General features: G+C 41.5%; 1 protein-coding gene across 3 annotated transcripts in view; it reads left to right on the forward strand.

Moving 5' to 3' along the window:
• Rasgef1b (RasGEF domain family member 1B) overlaps positions 1–20,001 on the forward strand; it is a 154,157-nt gene extending 134,156 nt beyond the window's left edge. For 2 of the 3 annotated variants that reach the window (XM_051198638.1, XM_051198637.1), the window contains exons 5-14: positions 2,904–3,119; positions 3,534–3,608; positions 5,248–5,343; positions 5,454–5,556; positions 8,628–8,707; positions 9,345–9,440; positions 14,300–14,395; positions 14,834–14,957; positions 15,802–15,874; positions 18,625–20,001. In XM_051198638.1, coding sequence (XP_051054595.1) covers positions 2,904–3,119; positions 3,534–3,608; positions 5,248–5,343; positions 5,454–5,556; positions 8,628–8,707; positions 9,345–9,440; positions 14,300–14,395; positions 14,834–14,957; positions 15,802–15,874; positions 18,625–18,649 — 984 coding nt within the window. In that variant the 3' untranslated portion in view covers positions 18,650–20,001. The remainder of the gene's footprint in view (positions 1–2,903; positions 3,120–3,533; positions 3,609–5,247; positions 5,344–5,453; positions 5,557–8,627; positions 8,708–9,344; positions 9,441–14,299; positions 14,396–14,833; positions 14,958–15,801; positions 15,875–18,624) is intronic. The other variant, XM_051198639.1, reaches the window with a different exon arrangement.
• The last annotated feature ends 515 nt before the right edge of the window (positions 20,002–20,516 follow it).

Genomic DNA, 20,516 nt, shown 5'->3' on the forward strand with positions numbered 1-20,516 from the left:
AATGAAACTAATGATTGAATTACATGACAAATGACTGGAGTGGATAGAATGCAATTTTCTCTTCCTTAAGGGGCTGGTCTCTATAATAAGAACTTCTGTCTTTATTTGCCAGGTAATTACTGTCTCTGGCAACTGAAGTTATAAAAAAGAATAAGTACATATTTAGCAGTGCATGACTCAGTGAGGAAGCATGCTTAACTACATAGAACCCGGTTTCTCAAATGGAATCAGACGAAAGCAGGAGACTTGGAAAAGGGTCACAGTGCCCCCTCTCTCCATCTTTCTCTCTCCACACACCAGTTCCAATATACCCCATGGTGTACTTTCTTGCATTATGTCTTGCTATTGCTTTTGCTCACAAGTGATTAGTGACAATTCCTTCACCCCTTCCTGAAAATAATACTTTGTAGTGGGGAATACAAATCTTTCACCTGATAGACTTGAAGCGAGCTCTGTTTCTTACCCATTGCTGCCTGTCAGAATCACCTGAGGTGCACGCTCACTGCGCTATCCAGATTGTCCTCACTCATGCTCAGTCAGCATCCTCCATGTGGGACCCAGGCTGCAGGCTGTCGCTACTCAGCCCTTTGTTTTGTGCACCGCTACTCTGCTGGGGCCTCCAGGTGATGACCTGAAGAAAAGTGGCCATTACTACCAAAGTCTCTTGGGTTAGGGACCCTGAGAAGGAAGACGTGAGGTGTAAGATGTAGAAATAACTCATTCAATATGTAAAATAGTGGACATTTTAAAGATGAGTTTTTGCTTTTCCAAGTGAAAAAGAATTTTTCTACACATGCCTCATACATATGGTATCCGAGAAATACCAGTGGATGGACTTTCACTTTATAAATCAAGTAGTGTAGCAATCAAAGTAAAAATACCAATCCTACTCTGAACATCACCAAGTGGTGTTAGTTTTGTGTGTATCCTCCCAGAATGCATCCTTGGCATGTATGTATCTATATATGGCTATATACACCCATAGAAATTGTGGACTTAGAAAATTTAGTTTTGTTTAGAAATGTTTGGACCCATATGTCTCTTAGCTACACCATACTGTTCTTCATATTTAGTTATGACAGTTGTTGGTTACTCTTGCAAATAGGCTTTAATGACTATAAAAATGTAACCTTATAATGTGTTTTCTACTCTGGATGGTACATGAAGAGTAATATGTTGGGAACTATTTGCATAGTTTTAAGACGTAGCATGTGGGCATTTGTAAGGACATTAGGTACAGAAGACTGAAGTAAACACAAGTGAGTTTTACCGCATCTCAGCGTTTCTAAGGAATGTGAGGTTGGGGCGCAGATGAAGTAGCACATTACTTAGCCATGACTGGTTTGGGTACCAAAGGAAGACACGTTACCAACAGTAACATTATTCCTAGATGGGAGAAAGGCTATTTAAAGGTGGTTTTGGGTGGGGTAGATTTAGTGGGGTAGGGAGTGGTTCTTAAGTATCTCAGGCTAGTCCCAAACACACTACAGAGCTGAGGTTGACTTTGAACTCCTGGTCCTCGTGCTCTGCTTACTCTGTGAGTGTGGAGAAAAACAAAGGTTATGTAATAGGCATATTTAAGAGATTGTTTGACTGTCATTGCCAGGTAGAGAGGAAAAAAAGATTTAGAAGCCAGTGGTTGGTTTTAACCCCTGCTGACTTGAGAATTAGCAGTATTCAGATATGTAATTTTCTTACTGTCAACAGCTATGTGTGTTAAACATACTCTAAGCCAAATGAGAAAAAAGTTAATTTTTATACTTTTTAGATTTACAATATTCAAATTGCTAGTCTTGGCAGATGGCACTGAGTACCTTTAAAAAAGGCAGTGAGGCATAAGCACAGACCTGCTGCATCTGTAGACTCACTGGGACTGTCAGCCTAAGTGCCCAGTTGGCATTGAGTCAGCCTGCATTCCTCCTGCTAATAGGAACATCATAATTTACCTAGAATGATAGTTGCTATTAGCAGTTTGTGGACAGAAAAGGAAGATAAGAGCAACACCATATCAAGTCAGTATACCCAAAAGAGGGATAGAAAGAGGGAGAAGGGATGGATGGATAGATGGATGGATGATGATGGATGGATGGATGGATGGATGGATGATGATGATGGATAGATGGATGGATGATGATGGATGGATGGGTGGATGATGATGGATGGGTGGATGATGGATGGATTGACTAAGAAGTCATTTCTTGCCTTAACAAGTGTTTTAAAAGGCAAGAAGTTGATTCTTACCTGTGATACAGGAAATACTTTTGAAATCAACTTAGCATGATGAAGTCATAAACAAGGTGGCATCTGATAGTAGCATTGTGGTGAGAACTGCCATGTGATAGAGTGGCTGTGAACATCGATACTAATTCATGAAATGGGGGGGTGGGATGGACATGAATCAAGGGTAGGTCGGAAAACAAAACTGAATGTCAGGAAGGTGAATGGGTGGGGGAGTGGAAAGTAATGGTGCGTTCTTGTCACACACCTTCATGCACTAAGCAGAATGAGACTGGAAATGATAGGAGTGGAGAAACCACACAGGTGGCTATAAAAACATGGGAGGAGGAGGATTTGCTTTGAGGTCCATGAGGTTTAGTTTAACAGAAGTAAACAGGTATAATCTTACTAGAGAACACTTCCTTGTGTGTAGCATCCATTACACTGTATAACCCTCTGTAACCAGTCTGATGTTTCTGAGGTGTTTTCAAGGCTCAGCCTGAATTATATTTTCAAAAGCATCCTTAGAGAATAATCCAATAAACGTAGTTTTTTAAACACTTGCTGTGTATGGATCTCCTTAAAGCTGATAGAACTCAAAGGGTTTGATGACAGTGTGTCTGAGGTCGCACAATGTTGGACAACAATATGCAGAACAGGAGTGTCATCCTTCATTTATTTCCTAGCAGACATACCGGAAGAATGTCCAGCAGATGATGCAATGTCTGATCCGAAAACTTGCCGCCCTCAGCCAGTATGAGGAAGTCCTGGCAAAACTCAGTTCCACAGCCACAGACCGGCTCACAGTTCTGAAGACCAAGCCACAGTCCATACAGCGGGACATCATGACAGTCTGCAGTGACCCTTACACGTTGGCCCAGCAGCTGACTCACATTGAGCTGGTAAGGCCCTATCGCCTTTGCCCATGGCAGCCACAGATTAGTTTGCTTTGGCAACGAGACTGTGTTTGCTGATAGAGGTCAGAATAACTCAAAAGGAAACAGTCCACAAAACAGCTGAAACATGTTTTGTTTGGGCATTTGGATATGGATGTCTCTGATATCCTGGGAAGTTACTCATGAACACATACTAAACAAGAGGGAAAAGCAGGGTTTGTTGGCCTTTATCTTTTGCCTCTAATTATTTTCCTATAACTGTTCATTCTTCTACTGTCTTATGAGACATTGCCTCCTTTCACATCTTGAAGATGAAGAAAGTATTTAGGGCTAATGCTTAGGGATGCTGCCAAAACTATTGGGAGGAAGTGACCATCTGTTTCTTCTCATTTTCTTTAATATTGTTGGCTTTTATTTCAGGAGAGACTCAACTACATCGGTCCAGAAGAATTTGTTCAGGCGTTTGTGCAGAAGGACCCTTTGGACAATGATAAGGTATCCGTATCAACTTGTTTGTTTTTGTGTTTTTCATTTGCTGTGTGTGATTCATTGTAGTTTTCTCTGGCTGGGTCTCTAAGTGCCTGTACAATAGTCTTACCCCATCACTTCCTCCTTATTGGGGAATTTAATAAGTCCTTCCTGGCAAGATACAAGTGTTTGTGGTGATGAAGGTAGATGATAAAAGCATAATGGTTTTAGCAGGTTAAGCCAGAAAGAAAATCAAAGAGAATGATCTGCCTGTGGTAGAGCAGTGACGGCAGGGGAGACAGGATGTACTTCTAGCTTGCCCAGCAGAGCTCTGCTTGGTCCTTGCTGTGAGTCCCTCGTGACAGCATGGTGGCAAAGCGCACACATAAAGAACATGGTACTGGACATACATTATACATTTCATGAACACATGCATGATTTTGTTTTCTCCCTTTTAGAGTGACCTCTAGAAGCATTTTGAAATGTTAGGCTATCTGTAGCTGCTTCACCTACTGATGAAGTCCCTCGGGGAGAAGAGGCAACAGCTGTTTCCGGCCTTAGACTAGTTGCTCTCAATTTGGGAAGTGAAGGGTCTGTTTTTCAGTAGGAGGCTAGCAGACTTCTTTGTTTGTGTCTTCTGAAAGGAAGGAAAGAGAGGTTAATGAACCTCTTCAAGCATGGCCTTGAACTCCAGGATAAGATTAACTTCTGCTTTTGAACAGTGTGTCATTCATCCTACTCACGAGAGTGAAATTTCCATTTATCTTTGGGTAAATGATGCTCCAACATTTTGTCTCCCATCTTAAGGTTAGGGTGGTGTTTCTAGCCCCATGTGCTCAGCCTCTCCTTGCTGCATTGGTAGCAATTGGTGTTTGCATCATATCTGAGCATGTGGCCCCTGTCCTAGTTACATTTCTGTTGCTGTGATATCATATCCAGATATAAGTAACTTAGAGAGAAGGGACTTATTTGGCTCACACTTCCAGATTCCAGAACACCACTGAGAGGAAATCAAGGTTGGAATCCAAGCAGCTAGTCACACTACACAGTCAAGAGCAGAGAAAAACATGCCATCATTTAAGGAGAAGTTTTATGCCCTTATTTATTCCTAGGATGAGGGGAGGGTGACATTTTTTGCTTTCATACGTTGCCTTCTCTAAAAAAAAAAAAATTGTACATCAACATGTTCATCAAAAATAAACTTTTATCATTAAAGGCAAAAGAAAAAAAATGGAGTAGAGTGAAGTAAAATACATCCAGGCCTGTTTAATTACTCCCTTCCTTTTCTATGCTGCCGGCCAGCTTTCGTCCCCCATACTGTTTAGCAACCCCTGCCTGGGGAAATGAGTGCCACCCTCAGTGGGCAGGAGTTTTCTACATCCATTAACAATCAAGACAGTCTTTCACAAATTTGCTCACGGGCCAACCTGATTTAGATAATTCCCCACTAAGACTGTCTTCCCATGTGATTCTAGCTTGTGGCAAGTGACAGTTAAAACTCACCAGCAAATGCTTCTTTGGAATTGAGGGTCTGAGGGCATATGCCACCCGAGAGTAACATAGTTTCTTGGGAGGGAAGAAGGGGTACTTCAGAGGGAAGGGTACTTCTGTGAGTGTATCAGCATGTATTCACAGACCTCATCTGTCTACATGGCTTTCTCTGTAGACCTGCTATAGTGAACGGAAGAAAACGAAAAATCTAGAAGCCTATGTAGAATGGTTCAATCGCCTAAGCTACTTGGTTGCTACAGAAATCTGCATGGTAAGACAATGCATTTTTTTTTCTCAAATTGATTATTCCTGCTTACTGTCTATCTGTTGGGCTGGTGTGCTGGGTAGCTTCTTGCATGCTCATTTTTCTTTTGCTTCCAGCCCGTGAAGAAGAAACACAGAGCAAGGATGATTGAATATTTCATCGACGTGGCTCGAGAGTGTTTCAACATTGGGAACTTCAATTCCTTAATGGCAATAATCTGTGAGTGTTTTTGTGAGAACACTACTTTTATGGGGCTTGGGAAAGGTATCCATGGAAAATCTTTCATGAAAACTGTACTCATTCTAATCCGGAGTTAATTCAGAGCATTCAGAATGCTTTAAAAGAGCCTAACTTAAGCCTGATCATTGAATACCTCAGGTCATTTCTCCTCCCTTAAACATCCATCTGTAAAAGCTAATGAGTGAGCCTGGCTGTGGTGGCACACACCTTTAATCCCAGCACCCAGGAGGCAGAGCCAGGAGGATCTCTGTGAGTTCTAGGCTAGCCTGGTCTACAGAGGGAGTTCTGGCACAGCTTGGGCTACACAGGAAAAAACAAAAACAAACAAACAAACAAAAATTGATGAGTGGAATACTTGTTTAAGTAAAGGATTGCTAGAAGTATTTTTGTAGCTTGCACTCCAACCATTATGGGCCTGTGGGACCTGAGATTAAATGCTACCATTTTGTCAGCATTAGCCTGAGGGATGACCTAAGAAACCAAATGTTTCCAACTGTCCATGCTCCTGTGACAACTGCAGCTCTCACAACTGCAGCCCATGCTCCTGTGACAACTGCAGCTCTCACAACTGCAGTCTACCAGGCCTCTCCAGTGTATCTCGGGGGTTGTAATGATCCAGAGCATGGTTCTTTCTACTCATTTTATTAACATAGACAATGGCAAATCCCTGTAGCTCCATCTTAATACTTGATGGCCATCCTCAATGCTTTAGGTACTCAGCAAAGATTTGCTTAAAAGAAAAGGAAGAGTTGGATTGTTTTGAAGCTAGAGAAATCTTCCAAATTTAGTTTATTAATACGTATCCTAATAAATCTCTTCACTAACCTCTCATTCCATTTTGTCTTCCCCTATAAAAACACTATGTTTGGCTCCATCAAAACAGTGGACATAGGGGCTGGAGAGATGGCTTAAGAGCACTGGCTGGGTTCAATTCCCAGCACCCACATGGTAGATCACTCTGTTTGTAACTCCAGTTCCAGGGAATCGATTGGTCATCATCACATAGACATACATTCAGAAAAACCCAATGTATATAAAACAAAAAATAGAGGAGGGAAGGAAGAAAGGATGGAAGGAAGGAAGAGAAAGGAGAGGAAATAGTGGATACAGTGATCATCTAAGTCCATGGCCCGGAAAGCTGATAGCCTCAGTGATAGAGGATTGCTTAGTTTTCTTTGCCCATCAATCAGAAAATGCCACAGCAAGCCATAGTATGGGAAAAAATACTAATTACATAGCTTACAAAGAATTTATATTCACAATCCACACAGAACCATGCAACCACACAAGTTAAATAGCTGGGGGATATTGAGTATATAAAACAATCATCAGAAATGAAATGAAGTCATAGTGAAGGGACATCTTATACAGGAAAATAAATTTAATTAAAATAATCAAAGCTAGTCACACCAAATATTGTCCAGGGTAAGGGGCACCTAGAATGCATAAACAGGGACAGCGGGAGTTTTAGATAGTCCTATTGCTTCAGTAACTGGCAATTTCTTATAAAGCTAATCATAAACCTACACTGTAATCCAGAAGTCCCAACACGGATATATTTGCCTCATCAAAAGTGAGTATGTCTACAGAAAGATTAGTGCTAAATGAAGCTCTAATCCTAATAGCCCCAGCTTGAAAAGAGCCCAAATGCCCATTTGCAAGTACACGATTGAAGAGACCGTGTTGTATTCATACAATAAGTGCTCTTGAGCAATAATGGTGAATCACTGAAACACATAATACCTGCATAAATTTCACAATCCTTGTGCTGAGCCTTCACCAGACCAGGCAGGAAAAAAGTATATGCAATATGAGTCCACTCATACCAAGTTCTAGAACAGAGAAAGCTAGTGAATGTCTGACAATAGGTGACCCTTGTCCAATGTTGTGAATTCTCTCAGGGGTGGGGTGGGGTGGGAAGAAACTGACCAGAAGAGGGTCCAATTAAGCTTTATGAATTATAGAATATTCTGTCATAATTTGAGTGGTGTGGACATACATGACCTTGTACACCTGTAAAACTCATCTGATTATACATTTAAGGTCTGTGTGCATGTCTGTGTTTTTCCTCAAATAGAAATCTCTTCTTGATATTAAACATAGACATACTGGTGTCAAGAAAATATGTGGACTCATTTATGTCCATGTGGACCCTTTTCCCACTGCAGTATCTTACCAAGTAGCTGTAGTTTGTAGATTCTCACTGGGATGAATATGACCTATGGAGTTGCATCAGTATATCTCCTACTGGGGCAGGCAGATAACATTGAGAAAATTCTACAGCCCTGGAACTTAGCTTATTATTATAGCAGTGTCTAGTGGGTATGTGAGAAGAAATACATAAAGCATGGATGGCATGTTAGGGGACAGAAAACAGGTCATCAAATTACAACCTGTGGCCCAGTCACCCACTGTCCTGTTTTGTTTATTTAATGACCAGTGAGTTTACCAGAGACCTAATATGTTGAAATGATCGAGAAAAATGAAAAAAAAATTCTGACATATGAATATAACATAAATTCAGTCTTTGGCATCTAGTCAAGTATGGAGTCTTCTGCCTTTCACACTAACATGTAGGAGATGAAGAAGAGGCTGTGCAATTCTAGTCTTGACTCCACAACCAAGTGCATCTAGTCAGAACCCCATAAGGCCTTGCCTCAGCAAACTAAACCAGACAGACAAAGCATAAAGCCCAGCATCTATATCTAGTGTTGATTGATTGCAGCAATGGCCATTTGTTTATGTACTTACATGACCGCTCAAGTGGTGCAAAGTGGCTGGTGGTGTCCTGGCCCCATGTATGGCCTGCACACCCTAAAATGTTTGCTGTCTTCCCCAAGAAATGTGCTCAGCCCTGTTCATGGCTCTGCTGCAACTGAGCTGAGGAAACGTTTGCAAGGAAATGTTGTAAAACATGAGGCTGTTAGCCCCAGTTGCAGAACTCAATTATCGATGCTTAGTAACATATGCTTTTTAGGAATCTAAGCTGGAATGACTTCTTACATCCCTATTTCCATTTTCTTCTCTTCATGTCCATTTTAAACGGGAAGCTGGTATGAATATGAGCCCGGTCTCGAGACTAAAAAAAACTTGGGCCAAAGTGAAGACTGCGAAGTTTGACATCCTTGAGGTATGTGAAAGTGGTGTTTTAGAGTTGAATGGAGAGAACATGCCTGTGATCTCAGCATTCAGGAGGCTGAGGCAGGAGGATTATGAGTTTCAGGGCTGCCTGGGCAGGATAGCAAGGCTCCTGGATGGAATTCCACTTTGTGATGCTGCTTCCTCATCAGATAGGATCATAAAAGGGAAAGGCGTTCAGATCCAGAGGTAGCATCGGGATTCTAACTGGAGTAGGGCAACATAAAATGGGATCAAGGCAGGTTCTTTTATGAACAGAGACGGGCATTTGGGAGTGATTGATGGAAGATGCTGACTTCACAGTCATGTAATCTTGTATGCCAAAATAGACCCAGAGTCCTGAACAGTAGAGAGGTCTACATTCCAGTTGGCCTTATATGCTTCTGTATAGTATCCTCATTGCCTTAAAATATTCATTCACCACTGTTGGAGCAAATTTGGTTAACCCGAACAGCCCTTCCTATGTAATTCTAGGTTTTGTGTGTGTGTTTGTGTGTGTGTGTGTGTGTTGGATAAATCATACTTCTAGTGAATTTCCTAACTTTGAATTTGTTCACATAGTTAAAGGCATGACCCTGTAAATGTCTACAGTAGAGAAATGAGTAGTTAATAATGTTGTCTTTCTACAGCATCAGATGGACCCTTCAAGCAATTTCTACAACTACAGAACAGCTCTCCGAGGGGCAGCACAAAGGTCTCTAACTGCTCACAGTAGCAGAGAGAAGGTAGGCTGTGCAAAGTGTACATTACTTGTAGACTTGCCGTGTTTTACACTGATGAGATGTGAATTACTCCCTGGGGCTGTTTTTACCAGCTCAGATCTAAGAGAGGTATTTATAAATATTTTATCCCTTGGTACATGAGGAAGGGGAACATAGAGCTATGTTGAGCTGTGGACAAAGAGAAGTGACTTGCACTACCAATTTTGCAATTGTGTATTACTATATTACTTGCATATTATATTTTTGATGTGTTCTGTAGTGTGTCTTAGTTGTATTTTAGGCAATGAAATTAAGTCACATGATAAGGTGACTAATAGCTTTAGAGAGTAATTTGGTTTAATAGAGAAAAGACATTTAAGTTCTGTATAAAGTAGCTTAATGAAACCTTTTCTTCCAAATGAATTAGCTTACCTCCCACAGCTATGTCATTTATTCTCAGAAAGTAGGTTAGTTTCCATAACATTAGGCCTGCTGTTACTAATTGGATATGTAGGTGGCATGAAAAATACAGGGGCAGTTTCTAAAAACTGTGTGATCCTGTCCCGTCTCCTACTCATTGGCACCACCCTAAATCTCCGGAGTACTGGACTCTGAGGGTCCCATTGGCTTATCTCTGTCTCAGTTCCTCACAGGAAGGACACATTGTCCGTCTTGCTGTTTGAGAAGTAAATGTTCAGTTATGATAAACAGCTAACGCTGATTTCTTAGTGACAGCTACCATCTATTTGAATTCTGCCCCCATGAGAAGTAAATGTTCAGTTATGATAAACAGCTAACGCTGATTTCTTAGTGACAGCTACCATCTATTTGAATTCTGCCCCCATGTTAACAATATTATCAACCAGTTTGGGAAAACAGGATTAAAATATTCCCCAGTTTCTAAGTCAGACCCCCACAGAATCGCCAGGCTTAAAGAACTAAGAAAGCTCCTCCTTCTAAACATGTGACACTTCTTCTAGCACAACTGAAATTCTGGCTCTGATGATGTCTGAGAAACAGTCAATGTATTAACTTTGATTTTCAAATGAGGAAACTTCCAGTTGCTTGAGAGTTTGTTAGGTTTTATATTTTTCTGAAAAGAGCTAAGCTGAAGTGGATTAAGTTTCCGGAGATGAACAGATGTGTGGGAGGACCCTGACATCCTGAAGTGAAGGATGCAGGGAGGCTGCGAGACCGAGTCACATCTTCCTGGGGTGGGTACCAGGTTCATTCACCACATGGCCCTCAGTGGATTGGTGGAGGGGGGGTATGGAGTCTTGTCTGTTAGGGGGCTGCTGCTCTGTCATCAGCCAGTAAGAGATGTCACTTGAGCAGCTCCACCAGCTGTTCCCAGAAAAGAAAGCAAACCTAGTTATTTACCCTTTATATCACCCAGTAAGTTCTGTCCACCTTTAAAAGCCAGTTGTGTGTAAATGTATAGACTGTACCCCGTAGCTGATAAAACAAGCATGATTACAACCGTTTGAAGAAGCACAGTGTTTTGTTTTCTCATAATTGGGCTCAAAAGGTAAGAAATGGAAACATGTCTGGTCAAATCTATTCTTTATTGAAAAATGAGATTATTTTTGGCCAAGAGAGCACTTTACTCCAAAGAAATGTCCCCTGTACAGCCAGGCAGCACATCTTGAGTAATGGGCTGTAATTTTTTCCAAATCTCAAGTTTGTGTGGTCAGAATAGCACATTTCAAGGTACCTATTGTGCAAAAAATAAAATCTTTCTTCTACACAGGAGTTCTTAAGTGTTCTCTAAATAGTTTTCCTCCCTGGGAGGACTTGTGTCTCTTGGTGTTTAACCATGCTGCATGTGATTACATGGTTTTCAATCCCCTTGCTATCCTATTTGATTCCGTAAACTTGGTCCTCTTCATTACCATCTATTTCTAGACTTGGAACTGATAATGCCTTAAAGTACAAAGACTGACTCTGAATCACTGATATTTGACTTTAAGGGACTAGAGGTTTTATGCCTACCAAGCAAGCACTCGACCATTCAACTATACTATAGCCCCAAATGCCATTTCACTGTTTTGTTTTGTTTTGTTTTTTTTTTGAGAAAAAAATCTCACCAAGTAGCTCAGGCAGGCCTTTGGCTTGCAGTCCTTCAGTCTTAGCCTCCCAGACCCAAATGAATTCAGAATATATATGTATGTATGTATGTATGTATGTATTCAGTATATGTGTGTGTATGTGTGTGTGTATTCAGAATATATTTGTGTATTCTATATGTGTATGTATAAGAGTGCTCTGTCTGTATGTATACCTGTATGACAGAAGAGGGCATAAGATCCATTATAGATGGTTGTGAGCCACCATGTGGGTGCTGGGAATTGAGCTCAGGACCTCTAGAAGAGCAGCCAGTGCTCTTAACTGCTGAGCCATCTCTCCAGCCCCAGAATTCAGAATATTTTTAAAGGGGAAATTTACAATGTAGATTTGGTAGAGTTCTTGGCTAGGGTGCACACAAACTGTCGAGTTTAGTTCCCAACACTACATAAAACCACAGGAGGGGGCCCATGTCTGAAATCCCAGCACTCAGGAGAATTAGAGAAGTTAGAGATTACCCTTGGCTACATAGTAAGCTTGAGGGCCAGCCAGAAATATATGATCCTACCATATGTGTGTGTGTGTGTGTGTGTGTGTGTGTGTGTGTGTGTGTGTGTGTGTGTGTATAGATATGGCTACTTGAGAACTTCTCCCACTAATGATATCGTCAAGACCTAACAGAATAAAGACTTATTCTCTTTATTTATCTCACAACAATCTGGAGTTCCTATTTTCTTCTCCTCTTCACTATTCAATTCATTGTGCAAACCTGGTGTGGACTCTCATGACTCTCATTGGCACGAGACACAGAGCAGTCAAGTGCCCCAAGAGAGGCTGGCTGTGTTGCCATGTTCCTGGAAGCAGAGCTTCTTGTTGGGGCACAGAGTGCAAAATTCACAGAAGAAATTCTGCCTCCCATGGTTTATAGGCTATAACAAGAACTGAGAAGTTAGTTTAAGTACCAACCCAAGACTGTACATGAGGCTCAGCCCAGCCCCAAGAACTGGAGCAGCATAGAAACGTCTTGCTTAAAAGCTGCTGCACTGTAAACTACTACCTCTTGATTTTCATTGTGTCTCTGTTTCCCTGGGGCTGTCACAGGGTGATGTGTGTTTATTGCCTTCTAAGTGCACACTCACTTGGATAGTGGCAGAAAGCAGACCCAGCCAGTGCTAGATGAATGAGCATGGCCATGCTCCAGAGAAACTTTGTGGTCACTTTCAGTTAAATTTCATATGATTTTTCATGTATCCTGAAGTTATTATTTTGATGCCCTCTCCCAGCCACTTAAAAATGTAAGGTATGTGTCTCTCAGGCCATACCAAAAATAACAACACATACATTTAAGACAAGACAAAATCCACAAACAAAATCCTTACGTTCAGCCAACCCCTGGCTTTTATTACTAGCCAGGTGTAGATTCAGTTTTTCAACTGATGTCTGTAGCCCAGCACTTCCCAGCCATAAGGCTTTCTTGGAAGAGGCAGTGTTTAAATTTGTCTTCCCCTTGCACTATAGAATGATAGTGCACACACACACAGACACAGACACAGACATACACACTCAGACACACACACACACACACACACACACACACACACACACACACACACACTCTGCTAATTCTGCTTTAGGGCCTTTATAGACAAGCACAAATAAAAGATAGTTGGGGGTGCTAATGAAGCTGAAGATAAAGTTGATTATTTTCAGAGATCAATGAAACAAAAATTTGAAAGGTGATTTGGCCTTTTGAAGATGCCTTCTGGGGGAAAATCGGAATTTCTCTCTAGAATTGAGTTAATACCTGCTGTTTGAGTGTGAGCCAAAAGGTTTGTTTTCACATTCATGAGTCATGAGCTTAGGAGACTTCAAAGACCTGATCTTGGGGTTTTCAGAATTTCCAAAAAATCTGTTTGATGCATTATTTACCTTGCAGAACTTTTTGATTGAAATACATTGCATTTGAGGAAAAATAAATTACTGTATCTGAACTTTGATCTCGGTTTGTGATGGGTGTGGTCAGACTTATGATAATTTTAAAGAATGTTCCTGTAAGTTAACCAGCTAAGTACCACCCACTGAAACCAAGGAATCAAGGCCAAGAAGGTATCATTAGAGAAGTGTACTGTTTTCTGAACAGTCGCATCTGTCTTGCAACAAATGGTGCCAAGTCCTTCCAAGGGGCTTTTCCAGGACAGCAGGTACTGGCTTGTTGTCTCACACAGCCAGGTTTCTTCAACAGGAAATTGAAGCAACTGTTGCTTAAAACCTTCAGCTGTCAAGTTATCTTGAGCAATGGCTTCAAGGATAAAATGCAAAACAAGAACAACTCCAAACAAACAAAACCCCAAAAAACAAAAAAGAAGGAAGAAAAACTTCAACTAAAATGTAGATGTCTAAATGACAACAGAGTAATAAGGAACACAGCAAGGGGATGGGCCCAGAGCCTTAGTGCCTTTAAGACTTTGCTATAATTTGGGGTTGCAAAATGAATAGAGTTCTCTTACATACTTTCATGTTGGCAAGAACCTTTAAATTTTACCAAGTTAAATATTGAAGAAAGTAAGTAAAACTGTACGGAAAGTATCCATCCACCCATCCACATGTCAAAACTGCTTGGGTACTGATGACATTTGTAGCTCGGGTTAAGCTGTGTAAGGTAGCAAGTGTTGTAGTGCGGAATGTACTGAATAGTGTACCCTTATTCATTGTGGCTTTCCACGTAATTCAAGTCAATATTGTTCATTAGTTGCTTCTATCTGTAACAAGAGGTAAAATATCTTATTTACCCAGACAACCCTGAATCTTTTTCTTTCTAGATTGTGATACCTTTTTTCAGTCTCTTAATCAAAGACATCTATTTTCTCAATGAGGGCTGTGCCAACCGCCTTCCAAATGGCCACGTCAACTTTGAGGTGAGTATAATAAAGTAGGGTACAGATATATAGAGGAAGAATCAGGGATGGTGGCACAGGCCCATAGTCTCGGCACTTATGAGGCAGAAGCTGGAGGATTACAAGTCTGAGGCCAGCTTGATCTTCCTAGTGAATTTTAGGGCAGCCAGTGTTACATAGAGAGAATCTGTCTCAAAACCTGAAAAACTGAAAGAAAAGCCAGGGTAAGAAATGAACACCACCAAGTAGCATAGTAGCCATGTCAGCCCTATCAGCACTGTCTCTTTGAGTAAATGTGAGTAAATCTTCACCTCCCTAGCTTGCAAATACAGTACTTATTAAGTAAAGAAGAGACAATGATTCTGGAGTTCAAAACTGGGTTTATTTCAAATGGAATTGTTATTTTGCAAAGCCCTTAATTTTTGACAATTGCCCTACAATTCTTTCACTCTCTTTCAGAAATTTTGGGAACTGGCCAAACAAGTGAGTGAGTTCATGACGTGGAAACAGGTGGAGTGTCCATTTGAACGTGACCGGAAGGTTATGCAGTACCTGCTCTCAGTGCCCGTGTTCAGTGAAGATGGTAAGGCCTTTAACTGAACCTGCCCTGAATATCTGTGCTTGGTTGCCTCCCACATAAGAAGCCAGACCTCTGAGCTGATCCACCCATTTCTTTCTCTTGCATGGAAAGTCTCATGATTTACCCCTAAAATGTTTTAATCAGCCAAGCATAGTGCATGTGAACATCCTTCCTAATGCCTGTTGTGCAAAGTGATGAGCATAAGTGGAAAGCTATTGAGGAGTATTTCAGAAAGTTGTGGAAAGTCTTGACCTGTTAAAGCACCAGGCAATAGAGGCAGAAAAAGGTTCTGCACAGGAAGATTCACCAGTAGATTTTGTAGAAGACATGGGACTTTACTCTACTGAATTAGTATATCCTCATAGTGTGTTTGAATTCATATTGCCTGTTGGGGTGGGGCATGGGGTGAGAGGACTTGATTGTTTTCATCCCTATAAATAAGATTACCAACAACATTTACAATTTTGAGACTTTCTTTATGATTTAAGCAACCCACAAGTGATTTTTATTAAAGTGCAGAGGATGCCAAGAAAGAGCCATGACCCTTTCCTTTCTAAAGAGTGTAAATCTGAATGCCTCCACAGCGCTGTATGGTTTGCACTGAAAGCTATTTGCTTCCTGAATTCTTGGTTCACTGAATGCCTTCTTAGCATAGAGCCTTGGGTTTTGTTGAGATGGCCAATCAGAAGCAAAGTGCTGTTCTGTGTTTTTCATAACTTGTGACTCAGTGTATCTGAACCAGTGCTGGAGGTTAGGCTCAAGCTGAACAGGTCCTCCTAGCCGTGGGGGCTAAGGTATCAGGAGAAGGCTTCAACCCTAACGCATTCTTTCCTTTGGTTGATTGTAGCTCTCTACTTGGCTTCATATGAGAGTGAAGGTCCTGAAAATAATCTGGAGAAGGACAGATGGAAGTCTTTAAGGTGAGTGGGAAATGTCGGTTGCAGCTCAGAAAGCCATGTTTGTGCCTTGTGTGGGAGGGCCCTGCCTACCCGCTCAGTTGCAGTCTTACTTATCTTCAGTTGTGGCTTGGGATTCTCATTGCCCTCATCTAGTTTTATTGCTTTTTATATTTTTTATTTTTATACTGGCAGGTGATACCATGCCTGTAGTTCTTCCCCTATCATGTAATAGAATATGAAATTGAGGTACCCCCGTGGTACAGTAAAACAAATTTTTTAAAAAAAACTATTTTTCTTTGTGTAAAAGTTCAGACTTTATTATTGAATAGTTCTAATAATCTTAAAGCTCTATTTGGGTGGGGCACCAACAAAAATACTTGTTAAAATTCAGTTCAGTTAAAGGTAGGGTATCACTTAGCAGTCAGATATCAATCAGCTCCCCCTCTGGTTTAAGAGAGAGACTCTGGATTTAAAATATAGTCAGCTATGTTATTTGTTTTTTTAAAGAATCAAAACAAAACTTTTGCTATTCTACTTTTAAACACACTCACAAGTGACCATATTTTTAGCATGTAAGGTATTTTAACAGGTAAAAGCAGCCAGGACATAATGTGATCCAGGATGGCCAGAAAGTGTTCAGGGCACCCGGGGAAGTAGACAAAAATCTGTGCAATAGCCCAGACTTACAACCTTGGCCCTCAGGAGGCTGAAGGGAGTTCAGGGGCAACAAGGGCTCCATGATATCTCAGAAGGACAAAGGAAAAGTTGGGAATTACTCCTTTAAATATGTTAGGGTGAACTTTGACTTCCACGTTTCTTCTTTGTAATTGCAGTCTTTTATTTTATTTTGTTGAACAAACATAGCCTTTGGTAAGGCTTGCTGTAGTAACTTTTTTTTTTCTTTTTGTAAATTTAAAGAAGTAGAGAGATCATTTCAATTCTGCAAGATATTCCGTATCTGAATTACACATGGAACCCAGATATATTTAAAAAACACAAGCCTACCCATAATTCTTTTATAGTTATCCTGTTGTGTTGCAATCTGGTAATTGGGTCATAAATTGAAGGCTCAACAAGAAAGACTGAATTGCACACTCTCTCCTCATGGCTCTGTATACTGTACACATAGTATAAGGTAACCAAAAGATTTAACATGGCCAAAGATTTTAATGGTGGAATTAGAAATATGATGTGAGGGAGGCCATGTGCTAACTGAATCCAGACAGCTGCAGGAATCTGTTCATAGTTGTATAAACTCAAAAATGTCCAGTAATAGTGTTTGTCTAGTCAGGGTGTGTTTGAGGATTGCAAGCACACCCCTAGAACCTTAGCTCTTGGGAGAGTGAGGTAATAAAATCACAAGTTTGAGGCTAGCTTGACCTGCAGAGGAATGAATTTGAGGCCAGCCTGGGCTGTAAGACATATCCCCGCCACCAGAATAATAATTGTACAGGCACCGCTGCTGCTGTGGCAGTCAGTCACTGATGAGGACACTCCCTGTGCACACAGTGGGAGGAGTTCTCTGGTATAAGACTGGTTTCTGTTAAAACTCTCTTCTGAGGAAGCCCAAGGAACAGTTTCCTCTCCATATCTAAGCCACGGGCTCTGTCTTTCCCAGAAATATCACCATAGCTTCTCTCTACTGCCTCCTCTCGAGGCAGAAACTGCTCTTGAAGGCACACTCCTCAGATGCACTTAGCTGTCTTGCCCATGGCTTCTCCTGCCCTAGCCACTTGAACTCCATTGTTCCTCAGCCCTGGTTCCTATGTTATGACTGAATGATGTTGGGACATTGCAGGTGCTGGCCACTGCCTAGCAACCATAGACAGGGTAAAAACAAGAAACTGAGCACCTATAAAACCATGTTAGTAAACTCTGTAGAATGACAGCTCCTGCCTGAAAACTCACCTGAACATTTGCTTTGAAGCATCAAGCTGCTTGTCCATGGACATTTTCCTATCTTCCCAGATTGAGACACATCAGTGCAGGTGTGAGTCCACATCTGAGGACAGACACCTTCCTTATCACCTACTTCAGGTGTCATAGAACATATTGTGAAAGTTGCCTTTATCTGCTGACTAAACTGTGCTGGCAAGTTTTATGTCAACTTGACATAAACAGAATAATTTTGGAAACCTAATTGAGAAAATATCTCCACCTGATTGACCTGTGATGAGTTTTCTTGATTGAATTTTGATGTGGAAGGGTCCAGCCCATTGTGGGCAGCACCAGCCCTGGGCAGATGAGCTTGAGTACTATTAGAACGTAGGCTGGGCAAGCCATGAGGGGTACACCAGTAAGCAGCACTCTTCTGTTTCCTTTGGAGCAAAGTCTGACCTCCAGATGCTTGCCATGACTTCCTTTGAGGATAGCCTGTGAAGCAGAAGTGTCAGCCATTAATAAGCCCTTTCCTCCCTAACTGCTTATGATCAGTGTATTTTATCACAGCAACCGAAGCCCCTAACTAAGACATAAACCTGTGTATCATGCAAGTGTCCCACACATAAAAGCTTGCTGCCATTAATGGTGTTGATTGTTTTGTTTTAACATGAAATTGCTCAAGATATTTACTATGAGCAATGCTTTGGCTCTCTCCATTAACAACTCTCTAAGGGCCTAGCAATCTACCTGCAGAACTACTACGACTCCCGTCCTTGATTCCCACCCTATCATTTCAACTCTGTAAAAATACATTTAAAATAGAAGAGAGGTGAGCACAAGCCAAGGCAATCTGAGCCAATGCAAATGGTCCTCTGCCTTTTGCCTTGCAGGTCCAGCTTGTTGGGCAGAGTTTAACCTGTGGGAGCTATTGCTGCTGCTATTGCTGCTGCTGCATCAAACAGACCCTGGAGGGTGTGGCCCTTGTTTTCTGGCATCTAGTACTAGAAACAATCGGCAGACCCTTCAAGCAGGCCCAAGTGCAGAGCAGATGGAAAACCCACTTCCTACAGCTGACAGATGGACTCAAGAGTTTTGAGACTGAAATGCTCACTGGAAGACACTTGAGAAAGAACCCTCTGAAAGTCCCGGCCTTGCACATGATTCATCTCCTGGAATTTCCACGTGAATCACAGCTGTGCACCTGGATGGAGTTTCCTTTTGTCTCTGTGTGTGGTTTTTTTTTTTTTTTTTTTTTTTCTTGAACGTTTGCTGCTACTAATGGAACTTAACCCAGCTGAGTGCTGGCTCCAGGAAGTCCATGTTTCTTTGTTAATTTAAATGAAAAAGGGAGAGGAGGGAGGGGACACCGCCTCCCACCCCACCCCCAGTTTGGAGCAGTATTCCCGAGAGGGCGAAGACTGGGTGGATACCCACTGCAGATGCTGTTCCCTTAGCGTGTGCAGGGTTGTGAACATCTCTTCTTCCTCTTCCTCCGAGGATTTGAGTTGGCTGCTGGTTGGCACACTCCTCCTTGCCCATATAAGTTATTTAATATAATAATGAAGCGCAACACTGTGGTAGGAAAATAGCCACTAGGAGAAAAAACAAAAAACAAAGTGGAGTTTGGCACTGTTGGACTACCCATCCTGCTGAAAGGACGGTGTTTTCTTTGCCCTTCTGAGCTGTTTACAACTGACCACTGTGTTCTATAGATGTATTTTTCAGTAGTTTCTGTTTTTGTTGTTATTAGTTTTCCATAACGCCCCATGGCAAAAGCCATGCTGTCACCCTCACCCCCATAAATGTAAGTGATGTTAAGGGTCTTGGGGAAAAAAATCCATGACATAACCACAATTGTTTATTTAACCAACTTATTTTTCATTATTTTCTGGAGTCTGTTGGTGACCAAACATGTAAACAAGGAGTAAACTGGAAAAGTTACCTCCTTCCCCATAGCAGTGAACAAAACAAATGAAAGGTTGTTGTTAACTCTATGATCAATCTAATTGTGAACTAGTTCGCCTGGTTAACAGCTAAATAGGCCTGTAGTTGCTCTGCAAGCAGCCATTCTATATACTCTAGGAGAAACTTTAGAGTAGTGACCCCAGCAGATGAAAATGCACAATGCCAAGTTCCAACCCCAGCTATGTCCTAACCTTTCAGATGCCTCCTTGAGAAACAGCATGTCTTTAGTGTGCATTGTCTCAACAGGCCTCAGCTGTCTCCAAGTTGTCCCTTTACAACGTCAATACATTTTACACTCTGCAGCCAAGAGTTGTGGTGTCTTTTTTTGCTTTTTAGATGGAATTTGGGTGGGTGGGCTTGTGCTCTATGTCATTTGACTGGTTCAAGATATGTGTATTCCTGAAGGAATGGTCTTAGGACTAAGGGCATGGATGGGAATTTGTGTTCTATAAAGAAATCCTAGCAAGCGTTTTTCAAATACTTTATAAGATGTTTAAACACAGATTCTGCCATTGTAATTCCCACCCTGTCCAAGACCACACAACTAATGAGAAGCTAGACCTTTTAACCCAGGGCATCCCAAGCTTTGTACCCTTGCAGATAGCCTGGGGAATCTTGTTTCCCTGAAGATTTTCAACCTGCAAGGAGTTGGACCCCTGTGATGCTGAGGTCCTGGATCCAGCTTAGACTCCAGGCTTCCTTGTCTCATGTGTACCTGCAGATTTAACATTGGCAGAAGTGACTGAGTAATGACATAGGAGAGCCAATGCCATTGAAAGAAATCTTAATTTCTTGAGAGAAGGGGACAGGACACACC

Source organism: Phodopus roborovskii, unplaced genomic scaffold, assembly GCF_943737965.1.
Source record: "Phodopus roborovskii unplaced genomic scaffold, PHOROB, whole genome shotgun sequence".
NCBI lineage: Eukaryota > Metazoa > Chordata > Mammalia > Rodentia > Cricetidae > Phodopus > Phodopus roborovskii.